Source organism: Hetaerina americana, unplaced genomic scaffold, assembly GCF_022747635.1.
Source record: "Hetaerina americana unplaced genomic scaffold, ioHetAmer1.1.p SCAF_2, whole genome shotgun sequence".
In the NCBI taxonomy this organism is placed as follows: Eukaryota; Metazoa; Arthropoda; class Insecta; order Odonata; family Calopterygidae; genus Hetaerina; species Hetaerina americana.
This window is the reverse complement of record NW_027286763.1, coordinates 10,460,269-10,477,858: the sequence shown is the minus strand read 5'-3', so window position 1 is coordinate 10,477,858 and position 17,590 is coordinate 10,460,269. Positions and strand designations below refer to the sequence as shown.

The 17,590-nt window shown below is 37.4% G+C and overlaps 1 protein-coding gene across 1 annotated transcript; it reads right to left on the bottom strand.

Annotated features, from left to right (window-relative positions):
• Positions 1-5: 5 nt before the first annotated feature.
• Positions 6-17,004, bottom strand: LOC139687674 (tetraspanin-33-like). Its single transcript, XM_071584919.1, has 7 exons — positions 16,738-17,004; positions 12,578-12,781; positions 10,288-10,461; positions 7,957-8,088; positions 7,031-7,078; positions 6,713-6,829; positions 6-1,123 (listed from the first exon to the last, which is right to left on the bottom strand). Exons 1-7 carry the CDS (start codon positions 16,822-16,824, stop codon positions 1,052-1,054), a joined length of 834 nt encoding a protein of 277 aa, XP_071441020.1. The 5' UTR covers positions 16,825-17,004; the 3' UTR covers positions 6-1,051.
• Positions 17,005-17,590: the final 586 nt, after the last annotated feature.

The window sequence follows — 17,590 nt, the reverse complement described above, 5'->3', positions numbered from 1 at the left end:
AAATTTCACAAATGGCATCACTTATTGTTTGACCTTATACACTTTTTACTGTACTAATTATGCACTGAACCATTAATAGTTTCAACTCAATTGCATCAAAAGATTTGAACAGGTGTATTACCAAAGATACTAAAATTACCTCCAAAATATTGAGTAGAACAATGTACACGTCGATTAATACAGATCCTAAATATTAAAACATTAGGAATGTTCACTTTGCCACTTCCATGCTGTGGAATGAGTATATACTGGAACGTGATGCAAACATAAAAGGCCATCGAGAGTTAAGCATTAAAAGCAAATGTATAATGGGCACGCATACATTACATGTGTGTCAATATGCCTGTGCAGTAAGAGCTTGTTAAGAGAAGGGGGTGTGTGCGCGCGTGTGTGTGCTGTCTTCCTTCAAAGTAACCGTGAGATTTTTTCTAAACTCCTCCAAATCCATAAGCACCCATTTCATCAAGCCCTTTAAAAAATTATGAATGCACAGAAAATCTTTGTTTCACATCACAATCACTTAATAAGACTTTTGGCACATTTACAGTCTTTCTTCAATTAATACACATTATGAGGTGCGACATATTTGGAACCCAAATTAGCATGACATTAAAAACACAAAGGAAACAGCACAGGGACCAACACACGCACAGATACTACCATAATATGAGTGAGAGTGTAAATCCTAAGAAAACTTGTTATAAAAACATACACAGACGAATAAACACAAAAATGAGATGATCACATTAAATCAAATAAAGAATTATTTTCAAAAATATCCACACAAATTAAAATAATTTTAAACTGAAATTTAGGCAGTTTTCAATTACAGTACATTAAAATCACATTTCTCATTCAAATGAAAGTTGATTTTCACAGGGGGAAACATTGTAATACGAAATGCAATCCTGAAATAGACATCCCTAAAAAACACATTGAACAGAGTGGGAATTTAATTACAGGAGAGCATATATTAAGAGCAGAGGAGCCTTTGGCACTCCATGATGCAAGTGGGTGGGTGCAGGATAGAGTTGACACCGGAGCTCCCCTCTCACGTGTTCCACCTCGACTTCTGGAGCTCAATTTGGCCCTCGAGTGTCTTGGCCAAGTATATCACCAGCAGCTGCAAACAAAATATGGGAGGTTTAATTAGAGAACTCATAGGTGCACCTACCACTAATTATTGCAATGCATTGACGTCTACACTGAATTCATTAGAACCTCTTTCATTAATATCCCCGAGGCATTAAAAAAAATTGAATACAAAGACGTTAATATTATTACCAAGGATTGCAAATATACGAACATAAATGCACGACATTTTAGTAACAATAAACAACAGCACATTCTTACTTGACATTTAATCAAAGTAGTGCCTACTTCCTTTAATGAAATCAATTAGGATTAATGCAACATAAAATAATAATAATACACTTACTAGACAAAAAGAGCCCTTACATAGACCTTGTCAATTCAGGCATAGATAAATACATAGAACATACACCAATTTATTTGGAAATGATAACACCGAAGTTTCCTTATGAGCACACTACTTCAATGAATAAAAAGGGTTTTTTTAAGCAGCCATTAATGGAAAGACGACTTAAATTTTTACAGCAAAATATTCTGAATATTTTTATCAAATTCATTTATTGTTTTCTCACCACAAAATGGCTGTTTATTGAATATTGTGATCTGGAAGGCAAATCCAGATGAAGTCTATTGCAGGTTTCATCAGAGTGAACATCATCCATATCTTTAAGATCAAGCAACTTGCTTTTTGTGCACACCAGAACATCATAAATATCTACGTTTATAACAGACATATTAATATTGTCTTTAACAAATAGTGTCTTACAGTGTGCATCACCTTTGGAATCAACTACAGTCCTCTTAACCCTTTAGGTGTTCCAGGACAGTTTTGGGCCCAAATGAACACCCAATAGTTTTGCTGGCATCACTTCTAAATCAGAAACCTTTAGGCTTAGTAATAATGATTGTTTTATTTTCATTTAACAAATACCCATTTGCAGAGAACCAATTATTGGCTTCCTCAAGGGCTTGCATACCTGGAGAATTTAGATCATGGGATGTCATACCAGAGAGGTAAAGAGTTAAACCATTGGCATAAGGAAGGGATTTAAATAATAATTTAAATCAAAGTCATTAACCATTGTAATAAAAAAGAAGAGGGCCCACCAGAGACCTTAGAGGGATGCCTTAAGAGACAGAGACATTTAACATGGCTTTAATGTTCACAATAATGATTTCAGCTAATCTAGAAAGATATTAAATATTTTTGCTCGTTTTCCCCCTTGCCAAAAAAGCCTTAATTTCTACTAAAGCACGAGAATTTTAGTTCTCTTATATTGTTCAAATTCATCTATTACAAAAGAAATTAGCCTGGTCAGGGCTTCTGCAGTAACGTTACCACGTCTGAAACCAATCTAAAGTTCACCAATATTATTATTTGACTCTAGAACTAGACCATTAATAACTGATTTTTTTACAAAACTGGTACAATAGAGATAGGTCTGTAATTTCTTACACTATTTATATCACCCTTTTCAGGTACTAGGAACTACTTTGGACATTTTCAGTTGATCTGGTATACAAACTAGAGGCTCTGCAGTGTAATTGATGACAGATTTAATAAGATTTTTGACACTTCATAGATGTCCCTAATTTCAGATCATTTCATGTATTCTGACTTTGTGGAAATATACGAAGGAGTGACTTGAAACCAGATTAATGTATTTGTTGATGGAGTCATTTACGAGGGTCATCCGGAAAGTAGTACCCGTTCGTGAAATAAAGACACAAAAGTAAATATTAACAAACATAAAAAATTTTATTTGAAAGAGGATACTTTAAACTACTTCTCAACATAATCTCCAAGCAAATTAAGGCATTTGTCATAACGTGTGACAAGTTTCTGTATTCCTAATGCAACAATTTCAGAGCGTAAAAATCATTCGCCTTGACTGGGACTCGAACCCAGATCCCTCAATATCCAGTCGAGTGCTTTAGCCACTTAAGCTAAGTGGAGGACGCCTCGGTAGCTTAAGTGGCTAAAGCACTCGACCGGATATTGAGGGATCTGGGTTCGAGTCCCAGTCAAGGCGAATGATTTTTACGCTCTGAAATTGTTGCATTGAAATGCACATTAGCGGATGACTCCGTTAAAAGTTACTGTTGCGGCATCTCCCGCAGTTTCTTTGGAATTCTGTATTCCTGCTGCATAGTCCTTCGCCGCCAGCTCATTGAGATACGCGAGGGACCCATCTTGCACAAATTTTTGCATAATGCAGATGGTGTTTAACAATTTCATGAACAATTGTTCGAGAAACATTGGGAAAATGCTCACAGATGTCATCAATTGTGACGCGCCGATCGTTCCTCACGAATTCGTCAACTGAGCTCACCAGTTGGTCTGTAATGACAGACGGTCTCCCCGAACGCTCATCGTCGTGTGTGTTCCCCCTCCCCATGTTGAAGTTGCGACACCACCGCCGAACAGACGACTCGTCCATTACATTGTCTCCATACACCTCCTTTAATTGGCGATGAATATCACATGGGCGAACGTTTCTTGCATTGAGGAATTTAATCACTGCCCTCACTTCACAACTGGCGGCGTTCTCAATTTTTTTAAACATTGTAAACAATCACAGAAACAACACAGGCAATGCTAGCGTCACGCAACTTGGCTCAGAGAAGGCAGACAAGCCACTGAAGCTATCTGACCTCGTCCAGCGGCTACTCGCGTCGTCAGCACTTCATGCGGCACGAACGGGTACTACTTTCCGGATGACCCTCTTAATTACTTAATTTTGGAGCAGAATTCCTTCACAGAAAACCTGCAAAGTTGGCCACAATCACAGGCTGAAAATGAGAGATGAAGGGGTGTCCATTGTGCCTTTAACTCAGAGAAATGACTTTTTTTGATGAAATGATATTATTTAAAAATTGATTAATTACGAGGGTAGGCTGAAAACTAATGGGCACATGCTTGTAGACCACAAACAAAATGACCTTCAGAAGCACTTTAGGTGGCAAGTGGAAGTAACATTCCCCCTCAACACACATGCCCAGATTTGAGGTCATTACATTAATCCAATGTATTTTGAGAAGTGGAAGTATGGAGACGTGCTCTAGTGCTTCGTCAACACGAGTTAAACAGCATGCTGTTATTGAATTTTCAACTGTTGAAAAAGTGACTCCTACTGAGATTCATCGTTATTTAAAGGCAGTTTATGGTGACGATGCTGTTGATAGGTCTACTATAAATCGATGGGTAGTAAAATGTCGTGGTTGCAAGCCTGAAAAAGTCATGTTTGTTGATGAAACACGCAGTGGACATCCAATCACTGGCACAGATTGCAATTTCGTCGAGATCGCATTCAAAATGAGCGATGAATCACTCAAAAGTGTATTGCAAACCATATTGGTCGAGTTTGTCATGTTAAAGGCAGCCTGGCACCAATAATCTTGCAACATGACTACGCTCATCCACACCCCTCACGCACAACTGAGGCTAACAACCTGGAGAGGCCAACCCTCCTTATTCCCCTGATCTTGTGCCTCGTGATTTTTATTTTTTTCCTCAACTCAAGAGACACCTCGAGGGTTATCATTACACCTCAGACGATGAGGTGTAGGCAGCTGTCAAGTCCTGGATTCGAGAAATGTCAGAAGTTTTTCAGTGACGGAAAGAAAAAACTGGTTACATGTTGGGAGAAATGTGTTAGCCTTAATTATGACTATTTCGTATAAAATAAATATATGATTTGGAAACTGAAGATTTGCACTTTAATATACTTTTTGCCTGATCTTGCTATTTGTTTTTGCTCGTGCTCTACGTACAAGCATGCGTGCATTACCCTTCAGCCTACCCTCGTATTTTCCAAGCATCCTGCATTTGTGGTAGGCCTTATTAATTTGATCCCTATTTGCATTTAGTTCTACTCGTGCAATGGCCCACCTATAATTATTTCTTTATTTTACACTTGCACCCTTATCCTTGGACAAACCTTGGGTGGATTGTTAAGACCTATTAGCTTGTTCTTCATATCTACTAGATTTTTTAATGCCATTTCACCTATCTTCAAATATTTCTTGAAAATTCCCTTATGAATATCACAGGGAAACTGATCATAGAGGTCCAAGAAAAAACAGAGTAATATGGGAGCTATCCTTTGAGCTTAAAAGGATTAGGTGGTCAGACCAGGGTACATTGAATAATAAAATAATGAAGTCATCTAATATCTCATCAGAAAGGGGCCTCAGTCAATCCAATTTATTTCATCATCATCATCATAAATGATTTTATCAATTATATTTACCATTAATAGTCAACTATGATCTGATAGCTCAGGGTCAATAACACCCTGTATTGATCCCTTGCATTATTTGTAGTAATATCATCAAAAACTGCCAAGTCCCTTGTGGGCTTAAAATTAACATGGGCAGGACTGAATGGTAAAATTAAGGTTCACAAAATTGTAAGAGGTATTCATACCATGGTAATTATTATTACTATTGGTATTCTACCGGTTAGTGTAGGTTTTGGATGGGCACAGCCTAATCAAGGGTGCAAAAATACATTTTAATTGCCTCTCCTAACAAAAAACACATCCTGAAATCAGGCACTATGATAAGTCCCTCTTCAATTCTGCATACTTCCTCCCAACCTTCATTCCAGCTTAACTTCCCATCTTATTCCTTCCCCTTCCTTGTTTTCCAAACACTCTCTCCTCTATCAAAGTCTTCCTTCAACATCTCATCGCCAATAAAAATGCTCTGAATCCATCTTTCCTGCCTCCTTTTGATTTCTTCCAACAATCCTCTCTCCTCCCCCACCAAGAAAATAAGTTAGACTTCAAAGAAGGCAAACACTGAGTGTTCAAGTAGTTTGGGCAAAGAAATAAAGTCTAAGGGAAAATCTGAAAAAGGCAAAGAAAGTGAACACTATTGAACATTACAGGCATGTTGAAGGCCATAATATAAGTGAGAATATTTGGGAAAGAAAGGAGGAGAGTAGGTGTTTTTAAGAGCTTGAAAGCCAACAGTAGTTATGCATACATTTACTGCTAGGTATTCTTATCTATTAACATAGGTTTTGGAAAGTCCCCAAACACAATCATCTATGTATCACAAGACTACTCTTTCATTTGCCCTATGTCATTTCCTTCTCCATTTTGTCTCAACTTCTCCGTCTTCAAAGCCATCCAAAGTAAAAGCTCTTCTCTTTTTTCCTCCACCCTACTCACCAAACATTCTCCCTTCTATCATGGCCTCCAACATGGCCCACTGTCTTCCAATACATAGTTTCTTTATCCCACTTTTTACCTTTCAGTATTTCCTCTTCCACTCACTTATGCCAACCATATGTAAAACTCTAGTGTTTGTCTTCCTCTCTGTTCACATATTATTTTCCATTCTTCACCACATCTACATTTCAAACGTCTCCAGTCTACACTCATATGCAGAAATGAGGAAGGCTTTAATGTTGGTCAAACAATAGGATTTTCTCATGGCACATAATTGATAGTGAACATGTTGAGTGAGGGTCTGACACAGAAACAGACTGGTTTATAGTCTTCCTCTCAACAGTGGACACTTATAACTCCACCAAGAGTGTCTGTGTGCCATGGGAATGTTCAACTGTGAACACATAAATAAATTGATTTGCTATAAATGAGTGGCTCACCTGTGCCAGGGCCACACCCAGTGCCACCCCTGCTATGGTGTAGAGATTTCTTTCTGCCCAGTTGCGAACCATCTCAATGCAGCCACTGGTCCAAACCTTTTTCCCAGCCTCTGCAACCTGTGTGGGATGCAGAGCGACATGCATTTATGCCTCCATAATACAACCAGAGATGCGTAAATAGCTCACTTTTCATCATCTCAATTTTGAAAAAAGCACCAATTAGCCTTATTAGCACCAAATGTCAGGGAAATCCATGCATTCTACATGGGTGACAAAGTAAACTGTTTTTGAAAAACTGAAAAAATAATGAGTACTTACCGGGAGCTCTTGAACTCCATAGCCACACATTATGTTCATCAATCCACCCTGAAAGAAGAGATGGAAAAACTTCAGTTAACTTCACTCTTATCATATGAAGTGTCTAGTTAGCACATCTACATGCTCCGTGATACACCAGAAAGGTGCGTGGCATGGGATGCAAACAACAGGTGAAAAAGGTGAGGGATAAGCAGAGGAAGGGTGTTTAAAAGAGGAGGAACCCTTAATTCAAAATCTAGGAGAAGACGTGCATGGCGGTGCACACATATATACATGTTAGAGGAAAACCGCAGTCTATTACACACTTCTACCATTTATTTCGAGATCACCAAAATCCCTCTATAAAATATACATCTTGAATAATAGACAAACCCCTCCTTCCCCTTCCACACCCAGCATGGCACAGTGAAGAATGTGGTTTGGTGGTTAACTTAAGGATATGCATACCACAGGAGACTTATGAGCAAACTAAAAATGGATAGGATCAGAATGCACCAATTACAGTTAAATGTACATAGTAAAAAGTGTACATAGACCACACATGGATAATTATTCGCTGCACTCCGTTCACTTAGCAATAAACTATTTTTATGCATCACCAATCAAGGCAATCATGAGCAAACACTGCCAAGGATTTACAAAGAGGATCATCATTAATTAGTCAAGGCAACTGCATGCCGCCAACCATGCTTAATGCAAGCCTTCCCATGCAACCTTAAGGGGAAATGTCATCGATGATTAGCATTTTGACTCTGAAGGAACTTTTTCATAATTAAACAGAGTGAAAAAAAACATTTACCATTAACAAAGTTGTATGACAAGAGAGTAACATTATTGTCTAGCATTATATGAAGCAATAATCTATTCAATAGTATTATTTATTGTTGATCATATGATTGAGAGCATGAGACCAGGGATGTACTTACTGATATGTCCGTAGCATTCATGCAACATGAGAATGGGACCCCACACCTCTCCACACTTGGGGAGCTGCAGTTGAAGTACTCGTTTTTGGACCAGTCCATAAATCCCTCGGTGCTGAGGCCACAGCAACGGAACTGAAATAAAAAAAAGAGATTACATGCATTCACAAGAGAACATGACTGCAAGTGCAAGCAAACAAATGCACACTGCCTGCTCATTGATTAATTAATCCAGCATTAGAATTCAGTTATACAGCAAAGTGCAGACAGAAAACGATTAGACACGCTGCCAAAAGAGAGGCCACAATTGGGCATTGTTTGAAATCAATTCCCTGCAGTTTACTAGTGTCACTGGAAAAATGTTTGCTGCCTTAAGAGCGAGAATTGCATCTCATCAATGTCTCATTAAGGGCGGGAGTGAATGTTTCAACTCAGTTGGCAGGAAATGCTGACCGGCAAGAGAGTGCTGACAAAGAGGGCATCCCTTCTTCTCTTCACTCCCCTCACATGCTACATTTCAATTAGGAGACAAAGGCCCTCTCAAGTTGGTTACTGCACTCATGGCTATTTTTAAAATGGCATCCAGTGATTACACACCTTTGAGTGTCTATTGCAAATTAATCATTGATCTAAAGGAGAAAATAATAATAAGTGAGTTTTGCTTGCACAATTTTCTCACTAAATGCTTGGGTCTGTATGAATTTTCATTCAAAGCACTAATTGAGAGCCAAGACAAATTTTGAGTGTTTTCTCTGCCAAGCATCATTTTTCAAGCAATGCAATATGGAGGAGGACACTGGGTTTCTTCTGGGAGAAATAACTCAACCAAAATCAGCCTGGTATTTCAACCAACCTGAACAGGGACATAACTCTTCCACCAACAGTTGCTAAACCCAAACAAGATTAAGATTGTACTAATATTCCTTCTGTGTAATCTTCACTTGTGGCAACTGCATCATATGAGTGACCAGTGACTAGTCATTCAAAACATTAAAGCATGACTACTGTTCTGGCAATGCCTGAAAGCTCAGAAAACCTCCTCTCTGCCTTTGCATTTAATAGTGTTTCCAATACCCTATCTAAAGCTTCTAGTGAACAAACAGTAGATAAGGATTCTGGCATCAAAAATAATGACTTCACTTTTGTAAGACATAAACATAAGACGTCCTAATCCAACTAAGACTTCCTCGGACAAGAAAAGTGCTCTCTTTAAGGAGTATCACAAAGTTTGAATCATCCCCAGTGGAACTTCAAACCAGAAACAACTAAAGAAGGTGTAATGGGATTTAAAAGGCATGCCCCAGAAATTGAGGACTCATCCCCTGAAATTGAACAGCTAAAAGTGTCTCACGGCAGTGATGCATCCTTCTGTGTAACTGCAGATGAAGATCTTCGTGAAAAAATTTGCATTGAGATCTTTGGCCTAAGTATGTTTATTTTGGAAAGTATTCTTTTCTGAGGCTTCCCCTACCAAGACAGGCTGAAAAGTCCTATGCTTGACAGTGCTTCATGTAAACATTCAGTGGGCGCACAATAAAGCACTAGAAATGGAAATTCTTGGGAGTGAACTAAAATCAGATGTGATGTGTAAATGAACCCTGGCTCGTTTTCATTGAATAAATTTCTTTTTAAGTATCAAACTATTCGTTAGCTGACTCTTTCTGTCATTCAGGGCATAAAGACGGCGGAGTTTTAATTCTAGTATCTGAAAGTTTGCAAAGTTCTTCAGTTAATTTCATTCACAACTTCCATAAGGAGCAGCAGATGCTTGAATCTACTGCACTTCATTGCATTCATTTGCCGGCCCCGGTGGCGGCAGGGTAATGTCCTCACCTGCAAACTCAGAGGTCATGGGTTTGATTCCCACCTAGGTGGTTTTTCCCCACCTAGGGTTTGGGTGTATGTAATTGTCAAATTGTCATATCATCGCTCAAAGTCCGATGCAAAGTGCTGTTTTTGTACTAATCCAAAATAAATAAATTCCAAAGGATTCTGACCTGTACATTGCTACTATTTACCGTTCAACTTTCAACTGGTCCTAGATAAAATGACTACACTGTTGGCAATCATGCATTATTATGTTCAAAATCCTTTATTAATCACAACTGGTGATTTTAACTGTAATCTTATTGACAACTCCAAAACAAAACACGATTTGTTGGATTTATTAGCTTCATTTGATCTGCATGCAACCACTGATAAACCTACAAGAGTTTGCTCTATCTCCATTGGGTCTCAGATGAAATGCGGCACTAATCAAGACTGATGAAAGGAGCAGCAGCATATTATCAAAACAAAGAGGTTCTGGTCGCAATAAACAAATCGCTAACTCACCTCTTGCTGGGCGAAGTCGATGAAGTTTTGCAGATCTGGGTCTTCCCGATAACTGTCAATTATCTTGTCTGTGAAGGATTCTTCCAGCATGGACTGCATGGTGTGTGGAAACACAAATCCAATGATAGCAACTGCCATTTCCAGTAGGAAGAAGATCAACAAGCACAAAGAATACTGCGTCATACAAAAAAGAGAAAAAATATGCGCATGTTTTAGTGGGGGATGTAAGGAGGTTGGACATTTAACAGGGAAAGAATTGATTTAGTACTTATCTTTGAAAGCAGTATATATGCTTGCAAAGAGAAGAATTAAAATGTGGAAACAATGGTCAAATAATATATAGTCCTATTTGTCCTATGTGTTGTACTATTATAGCAGTGTATTTTAACCATATGTGCTTCAATTATAAATTTCATAATAAAAGGTTCATTATAACTAAAATAATATTATTTCTGAGGGCTTGGATCCATGATCCTCGCCAACTAATAAGAGGCTTAATTAAGGTATATTATCCAAGTATTACATCATTATCTCAAGCATTTTATCCAGCATATTCAGTCTTAGGCTGTGCGAGTGATTTTTTTCTCTGATTTATCCAAAATTTTAAATCACTGCTCAGCCTACTGATGAGAAAGTGCAAATGACATACAGCCTTTAACAACCCAGAGATTATGATTAATCAATCAACCAAAGTTCCATCTAAATTGGTACCCACAGCAGTTTTAGAACCATAGAACATAAACCATTAAGCCAATATACTAATCATGGTAGCTTTTTTTAGGGGAGGCAACACATAGCCGAGGTCAGTTGCACCATTAGGGCTGGACAGAAAGGTTCAAGGGTGTAGAAAAACTCTGCTTTGGCATTAGTCTACTCTTAATGAAAGGTGCCAAGGGGTCTAATGCTTAATGTCCCATCTGAAGTACGGCACACTCACTCAAAGTGCCCTCCACAAAGCACCTCAAGTAGGGATCAAGATACCACTGAGAAATAGGTGTCATCTCCAGGAGTCAAACCCAGACCCTCTGAATGGGAAGTCAGTCCGTTAGCCACTGCACCATTCTGATCCCCATATACTCCTTATTACCTCATTATAATAACACTATATCCCAGTTCATACCAGCTAACAAATTACGTTCAAGATATTTTTGAAAACAAAGCCAAACAAAAATTATATGGAAAAGAAATGTGTTAGATTACTTAACCAGAATCTGGTTACCACAGGGCAATTTATGCATTCCACCGTAGAATTTAATAAGGTTAAAAATGACATCTTACGAGGTGGATATTGAGGATAATATACACTACCCATGGCCCATCAAGCCTCTGGGATATAGTAATAATGTCCATGCTAATTCAGTAATTAATCAATGATGATTCATTCTTTAATTAGTACCATTATACAGCAATATCCATGCTTAATTTCAGTTCACATCCATTGCATGCATATTACATACACATGCTGGTAATGCATAGATGAGTGCCATTCCAGTGACGAGATATTTCACTGAATAAATAAACTTTGCACAACAACGTTAATACACTTCTACCGGTTTCGAAGCATTCTGATGCACAGGCAACATCATCAGGTATTTTTGAATGAGGTATTATTGCAGGAGATATGCATTTGAAAAATACCCAGAGTGATTACAAATTCCCAGTTTTCCCAAAGAAAATGAAATTCCCACAAGATTCCCAGTTCTACTGGGCACTAGACACCCTGACCCTCAGTTAAATGCAGTATGAGGACACTAATTTAAGGTAAATCTAACATGAAAATGACACTACATAAGCAGCAATATCCTTGACCACTGATTCTATTGAAACGTTAAAATTACTAGGTAAGCACCAATATTTTAAATGTAACAGAAACTCCAAATGTTCAAAATTAATAATTTGCCTGGAAGTAGCTCCTTGGCCACCAAAATTAAGTTAAACTCGATGATGATGTACAGTGTGGCCACATTGCAGATTTGTACAAAAAATTCACAACAATCCCTTTATTTATTTATTGACTTAATTGGGCAAGGTTGAGACCTATAGCCCTTTCTTCCACCTAACCATTACATTACAGACATTACATTGAAGACAATCACATACAACCAAGCCCTAGATGCAGGAAAATCCACCTAGGCGGGAATCGAACCCGCGACCTCTGCGTTGGTACGTTACCCCACCGCCACCGCGGCCCGTATACAAAATTGATGTTGTGAACTCACAGATTTCACTGTAAAGCGAATGATGTGGTGTATAGTGTGACAATTGTATGAGTATAGCATTCAATACTCACAAACTTAAGCAGACAGGTATTTTCCCTAAGGGCTCCAACGCATCCAGCAAAGCTGACAACAAAGATGACTCCACCACTGATGATCATAACAAGGGAGATGTTCAGGATAATGTCGTACACTGTTTCCACTTTCACCCATCCTGTTGCTTGCCACTTGTCAACAAATGCATACAAACCCACACCAATGAGCAGACCTCCAAACAACTGAGAAAAGAGAGAGGTTGACATTCAAAGATTCCACTTCGTACAGCTGAGCATTGCATGGCAAAATCAACAAATGGTGGGGAATTTAAAATCCTAACATGGTCATATTTTGAGATATCACACAATATTTCATTGTACATATTTTGCATAATCAATACACATGCTTCATAATGTAATCATAATAATTGCTTACAAAAAATTAGCAAATTAATTATTTCTACCCAGAAGAATTGATACAAACCTTATAATTTCTATTCAAATATTTTTAAATGTGACTCATACTTTGATACTTGGTGTCACCTTGAGGCCTAGAGCTGAAGATGACAAGACCTGGGTCACCATAATATTATTATATTAATTCTATTTAAATATTTTGAAATCTTGGAGGGATTATTAAAAAGTTTGCTTAACTTCTTTATTGATAGAATATCCACAGAGTGAAGTTCAGAGCATTACATTAACCAATACTGTATTATGACATAAAGTCATTTTATACTCGTTACTGATGCTAAGAAAGATTATGAAATACATATATTGAAATCCATATCCACGAGTAGCAATTTTCAAGGAAAAAATAGATCATTTTATCAGAGCAATATCTGTAAAATTATCTTTCGTGTAACCCCGAATCATTTAATGATATGTGTTCAAGGAAACATTCTCTGGTAAAACTAGACATGCCTGTGTAATTAAGCACACTTATATCTGTGTGTGCAGTAGAAGTTTAATTCTCAAATACACCATTAATTCATATGCCCAGTAAAACAAATTTTAAAAACCAAGAGTTTAAAGACTCATTCATGAGAAAAGAATAGCCCAACAGAATTTACCCTCTATATTGCTAACGAGTATACTATTAATACTGGCATAATGTTAAAATTAAAGAGGTATTTAGGGTGACTGAGTCTTCATGTGAGTTAAACGCAATGATCAACAGTTTGCCAGGCACAAATGTCTTACGGTAGAATTAGAATATTGTTATTTCTCAGTCTACATTTTTACATTAACACAAACTTAACACTCGCATATTTATTAGTCTCACCAAATGTAACAACCTGACACCCCACACACCTTCAATCTGTTCAATGTACCAGCCCTTTCACTTCCCCTTCCTTCAATGCAACAATTTCAGAGTGTAAAAATCATTCGCCTTGACTGGGACAGCTAGAATTGTTGCATTTAAATGCACATTAGTGGATGACTCTGTTAAAAGTTACTGTAGCGGCATCTCCTGCAGTTTCTTTGGAATTTCCCCTTCCTTGTTTGCCTTACATTCTACCCTCTACCACAGTCTTCAACATTCTATTGCCACTCTCAATGTTACACATCCACCTTACCTGTCTCCTTATTATTTCTCACAATTATCCCCTCTCCTTCCCCAGCATACCTAGTACTTCCTTGTTTATTTTCCTTCCTGCCTTTTCATCTTCTCCACATCCACGTCACAGAAGCCTTCCATCTATCCCTATCATCATGCTTCAACGACCAAGTTTCCAAATCTAGTTTTTCATTAGTCTTTTCCTAGCATTCTAACTCAACATTCCTCAGCCATCAGTGGGTATAACAAGAGGTTTAAGGATGTAGTGGCATACTGGCTTTGGGAACTATTCGGCTATTTCTAGAGAAAAGGAATGGCAAGAGGAAGAAATTAGTTAAGAAATGCTTCTTCATTAAGAAATGAGCATGGGTCATGCTGAATAATTTTCAATTATTCCTAAATCTGTCTTAAGCAGTGTTTATGAGGTGTTTGGCTGGACATGCTTGGGTTTCCAGCAGCTCCTGTGTTCTTAGATTATAACAATTAAGTTTCAACCAGCCATGCCAATGTAGCATTAGTCACAAAAATCACAATACTTTATACATGCCTGATTGAATAAGCGTATTAATATTCTTTGTCTAGAAACTTTTACAATATTCTTTGTTGAGAAACATGACTAGTTTGTCCAAGTTCCAAGATTGTACATGGATATACTACTTATATTTGTCCTTCATCGACTTCCTCATGAGCATGTAGGATTTATCTCCTGAAATCAATTATTTACACCACTTGCATTGCGTGGGTTGTGAAAAAAGCAAAGCAAAAGTTCGATAAATTACCTCTTTAGAGAGTTTTGTAATGCAAACTTTAACAATGAAATCCTGCTCTTAGTCAGTAGAACTTGTGATCATTTGTAAGGTATCCAGTTCATGAATGAACTTGGCATTCAATAAGAATAAGCCCATGAGCATACGGAGCACTGAATGGAAGGTGGCTAATTTGTGTCTTACGGTGGGACAAATCAGCAAAAATCATTCATTTCATAGAGCCAACTTGAAAAAATATGGATCTTTTAAGTTCACCTTTTAAGAAAGCACAAGGATAGATTGACAAAAGATTACATCTACTGAATGTATCTAGCTCTTTTACAGAGCTAGTAGCTATGGTATTCATGTGATGGGCAATGCTTACGATGCGGGACTGTTCTGCGATTACAGAAAAACATTAGAGAACAAATAATCAATGTAATTACTTTGTAGATTCTAGAAGCATTAGTCTACAACTCGACAAAGAAAGTTAATAGTAGTATGAGGAATGACATCCTCAAGTAAAATACGAGGAAGAGTCACTGCACCAACTTGCCCTTCTGGTAAAGTAAGGCTGACAAGTAAATTGAGTTCATGACTTATTTGAAACCAGTTATTTTACATTAAAAGATGCTCTAGCATTAAACCACGCGACTTAGGGAAAACTAGCATTTATATATGTTTACAAAACTTCCTATGCATGTCTTGACGTGGTCAGTAGCATTTGTAAGCCTTCAGTAACCAATAAATTTATTTTGTTCACTCAGAGATTTCAGTGGTGGGGATTTCATGAGCTCTGTATATTTTTCAGGTTTTTACTACGTCTATTGGATTGAGCAGACCAAAGTTTCACCAACATTCCCCGTGATACCTTCAGGTACTCTATCAATATGCTTGAGCCAATAAACCCAATAAACATGCAGATGTCATTATATTAAAATTATTATCAAAACACTAATGACAGACCCTTAAAAAGTATACTTGAGAAACCAAAGATTCATACATGCCACAATGGAAAAGGTAATTCCGAGTTAATTTTTTATATAGCACAAATGAACAAGCAGCATTTTTTTTAAGTTCAAATTGCAAACGTGGTGGTGTTTCTTGTTTTAATACCTCAATTAGACTTTATTGTACTGCTTCCACTGCAGTTATTCATACGTATAGACCTATCTCCCAGATTGCATATCCAGGGTTGGGCATTAAACTTTAAATTATTGGTAAAAGATAAGCTGATTGGAATTATCATACAAAGAAAACTGCCCTATTTAATTCAAATTATCTATCATTAAGGGAACGTTATTTGGTACTCACTGGGTACTTGAACTCAGATGAACAGTTAATAAGATATTAAACCCTATGGATACCGCCTACCTATGCTAATAGTTGACTTGTAACAGTAGGAAATGTTGGTTATTTTTTTATTAGACTTACAGATTTGTAGTGTACATTATTACAAATAAACCAATGCTTAAGATCTTCTATGAAGAAATAAGTCTCAACTAATTGCTTGCAAAATGAACCAATCAATTTACTACTACCTAGAACCTGAATTTCGGCCTCCAATATCACCTTCAAAGCGCATATGGGTACGTAATGATAATACGTAATTGAATGCCAATTGAATCTTAATTTAAAGGAAATACGACAACTTAAAAACAACAGTAATACCAGTAGAATTTAGGGTTATGCTCAGTCCTCCTCGTACTGAATATAGTAAAATAACTATAATCCCAAACCTACTCTCGATTGCTCTTAATAGTCCATCGCCATACGCGTAAAAAAACAGGGAAACAGTATTCAACAATGCGGAAATACTTTTGATTACAAACTGAGACATTATAAACCAATCATAAAGTATATACAAAAGGAAAATACTCAATGATAATTACCCAAAAAATGAAATTCAGGAGAAATATCATGTACTTCACACAAGGGCTGACATAGGTGAAGTTGTTGGGAGTCCTTCGTCGATTCATGTTGATGAATATGAAACTTCAGTATGTCAGGAATATTTCAAGTAAAACATATTTAAAAAGCACATTGCAAAAAGGAAACTTTGTTGTTATAGGGGCAATCGTTGCCCTCACAATAACGCATTAAACAACACCAACTCCACACCGTTCCAACCATCTAAATATCTTATGATGAGTGAGGAGGCCTTATGAATCACTACTAAGGAACGACTCAGTAATGATGAGAAATGGGTCGGGCAACACTTTCTCCAAATGAGACTGGCATGGAAGACATGAATTTCAAGGCAGATATGTACGTCTTTATAAATAATTGGCACCCTACATCGTATAAGATGCGTATTAAAGGTCTTTCCTTATCCACAGCTAATCAAAAGATGTTTTCTCTCTTATATGGCTCGCTACAGCGACCGATTCTTATGACGAGCTACAATGAATGACTCAGCCTACATATGGATTCGGATTTGTCCTACAGTTCTGTGTCAAGAATCAACAAAAATATCTTTCAAACTGAAAATAAGTGACCCACATATTTCTCATGAATGAATTTACGCATTTTCCAACCAACAATCTAACCCAAGTCTTAGCTATTCATTCATACGTTCCTCCAGGGTCAACGTTCCAATGATTCCAAAATGCATTTACATCGAACGTCCGTAATCTTTCGAGACCGAAGATTACGGACTCGAGCAGTTACATTATTCGTTATTTCATAGCCTTAAGAACCGTACGATAGTTTACATTTTATTCATCACTTTGAGGTACTACTGGA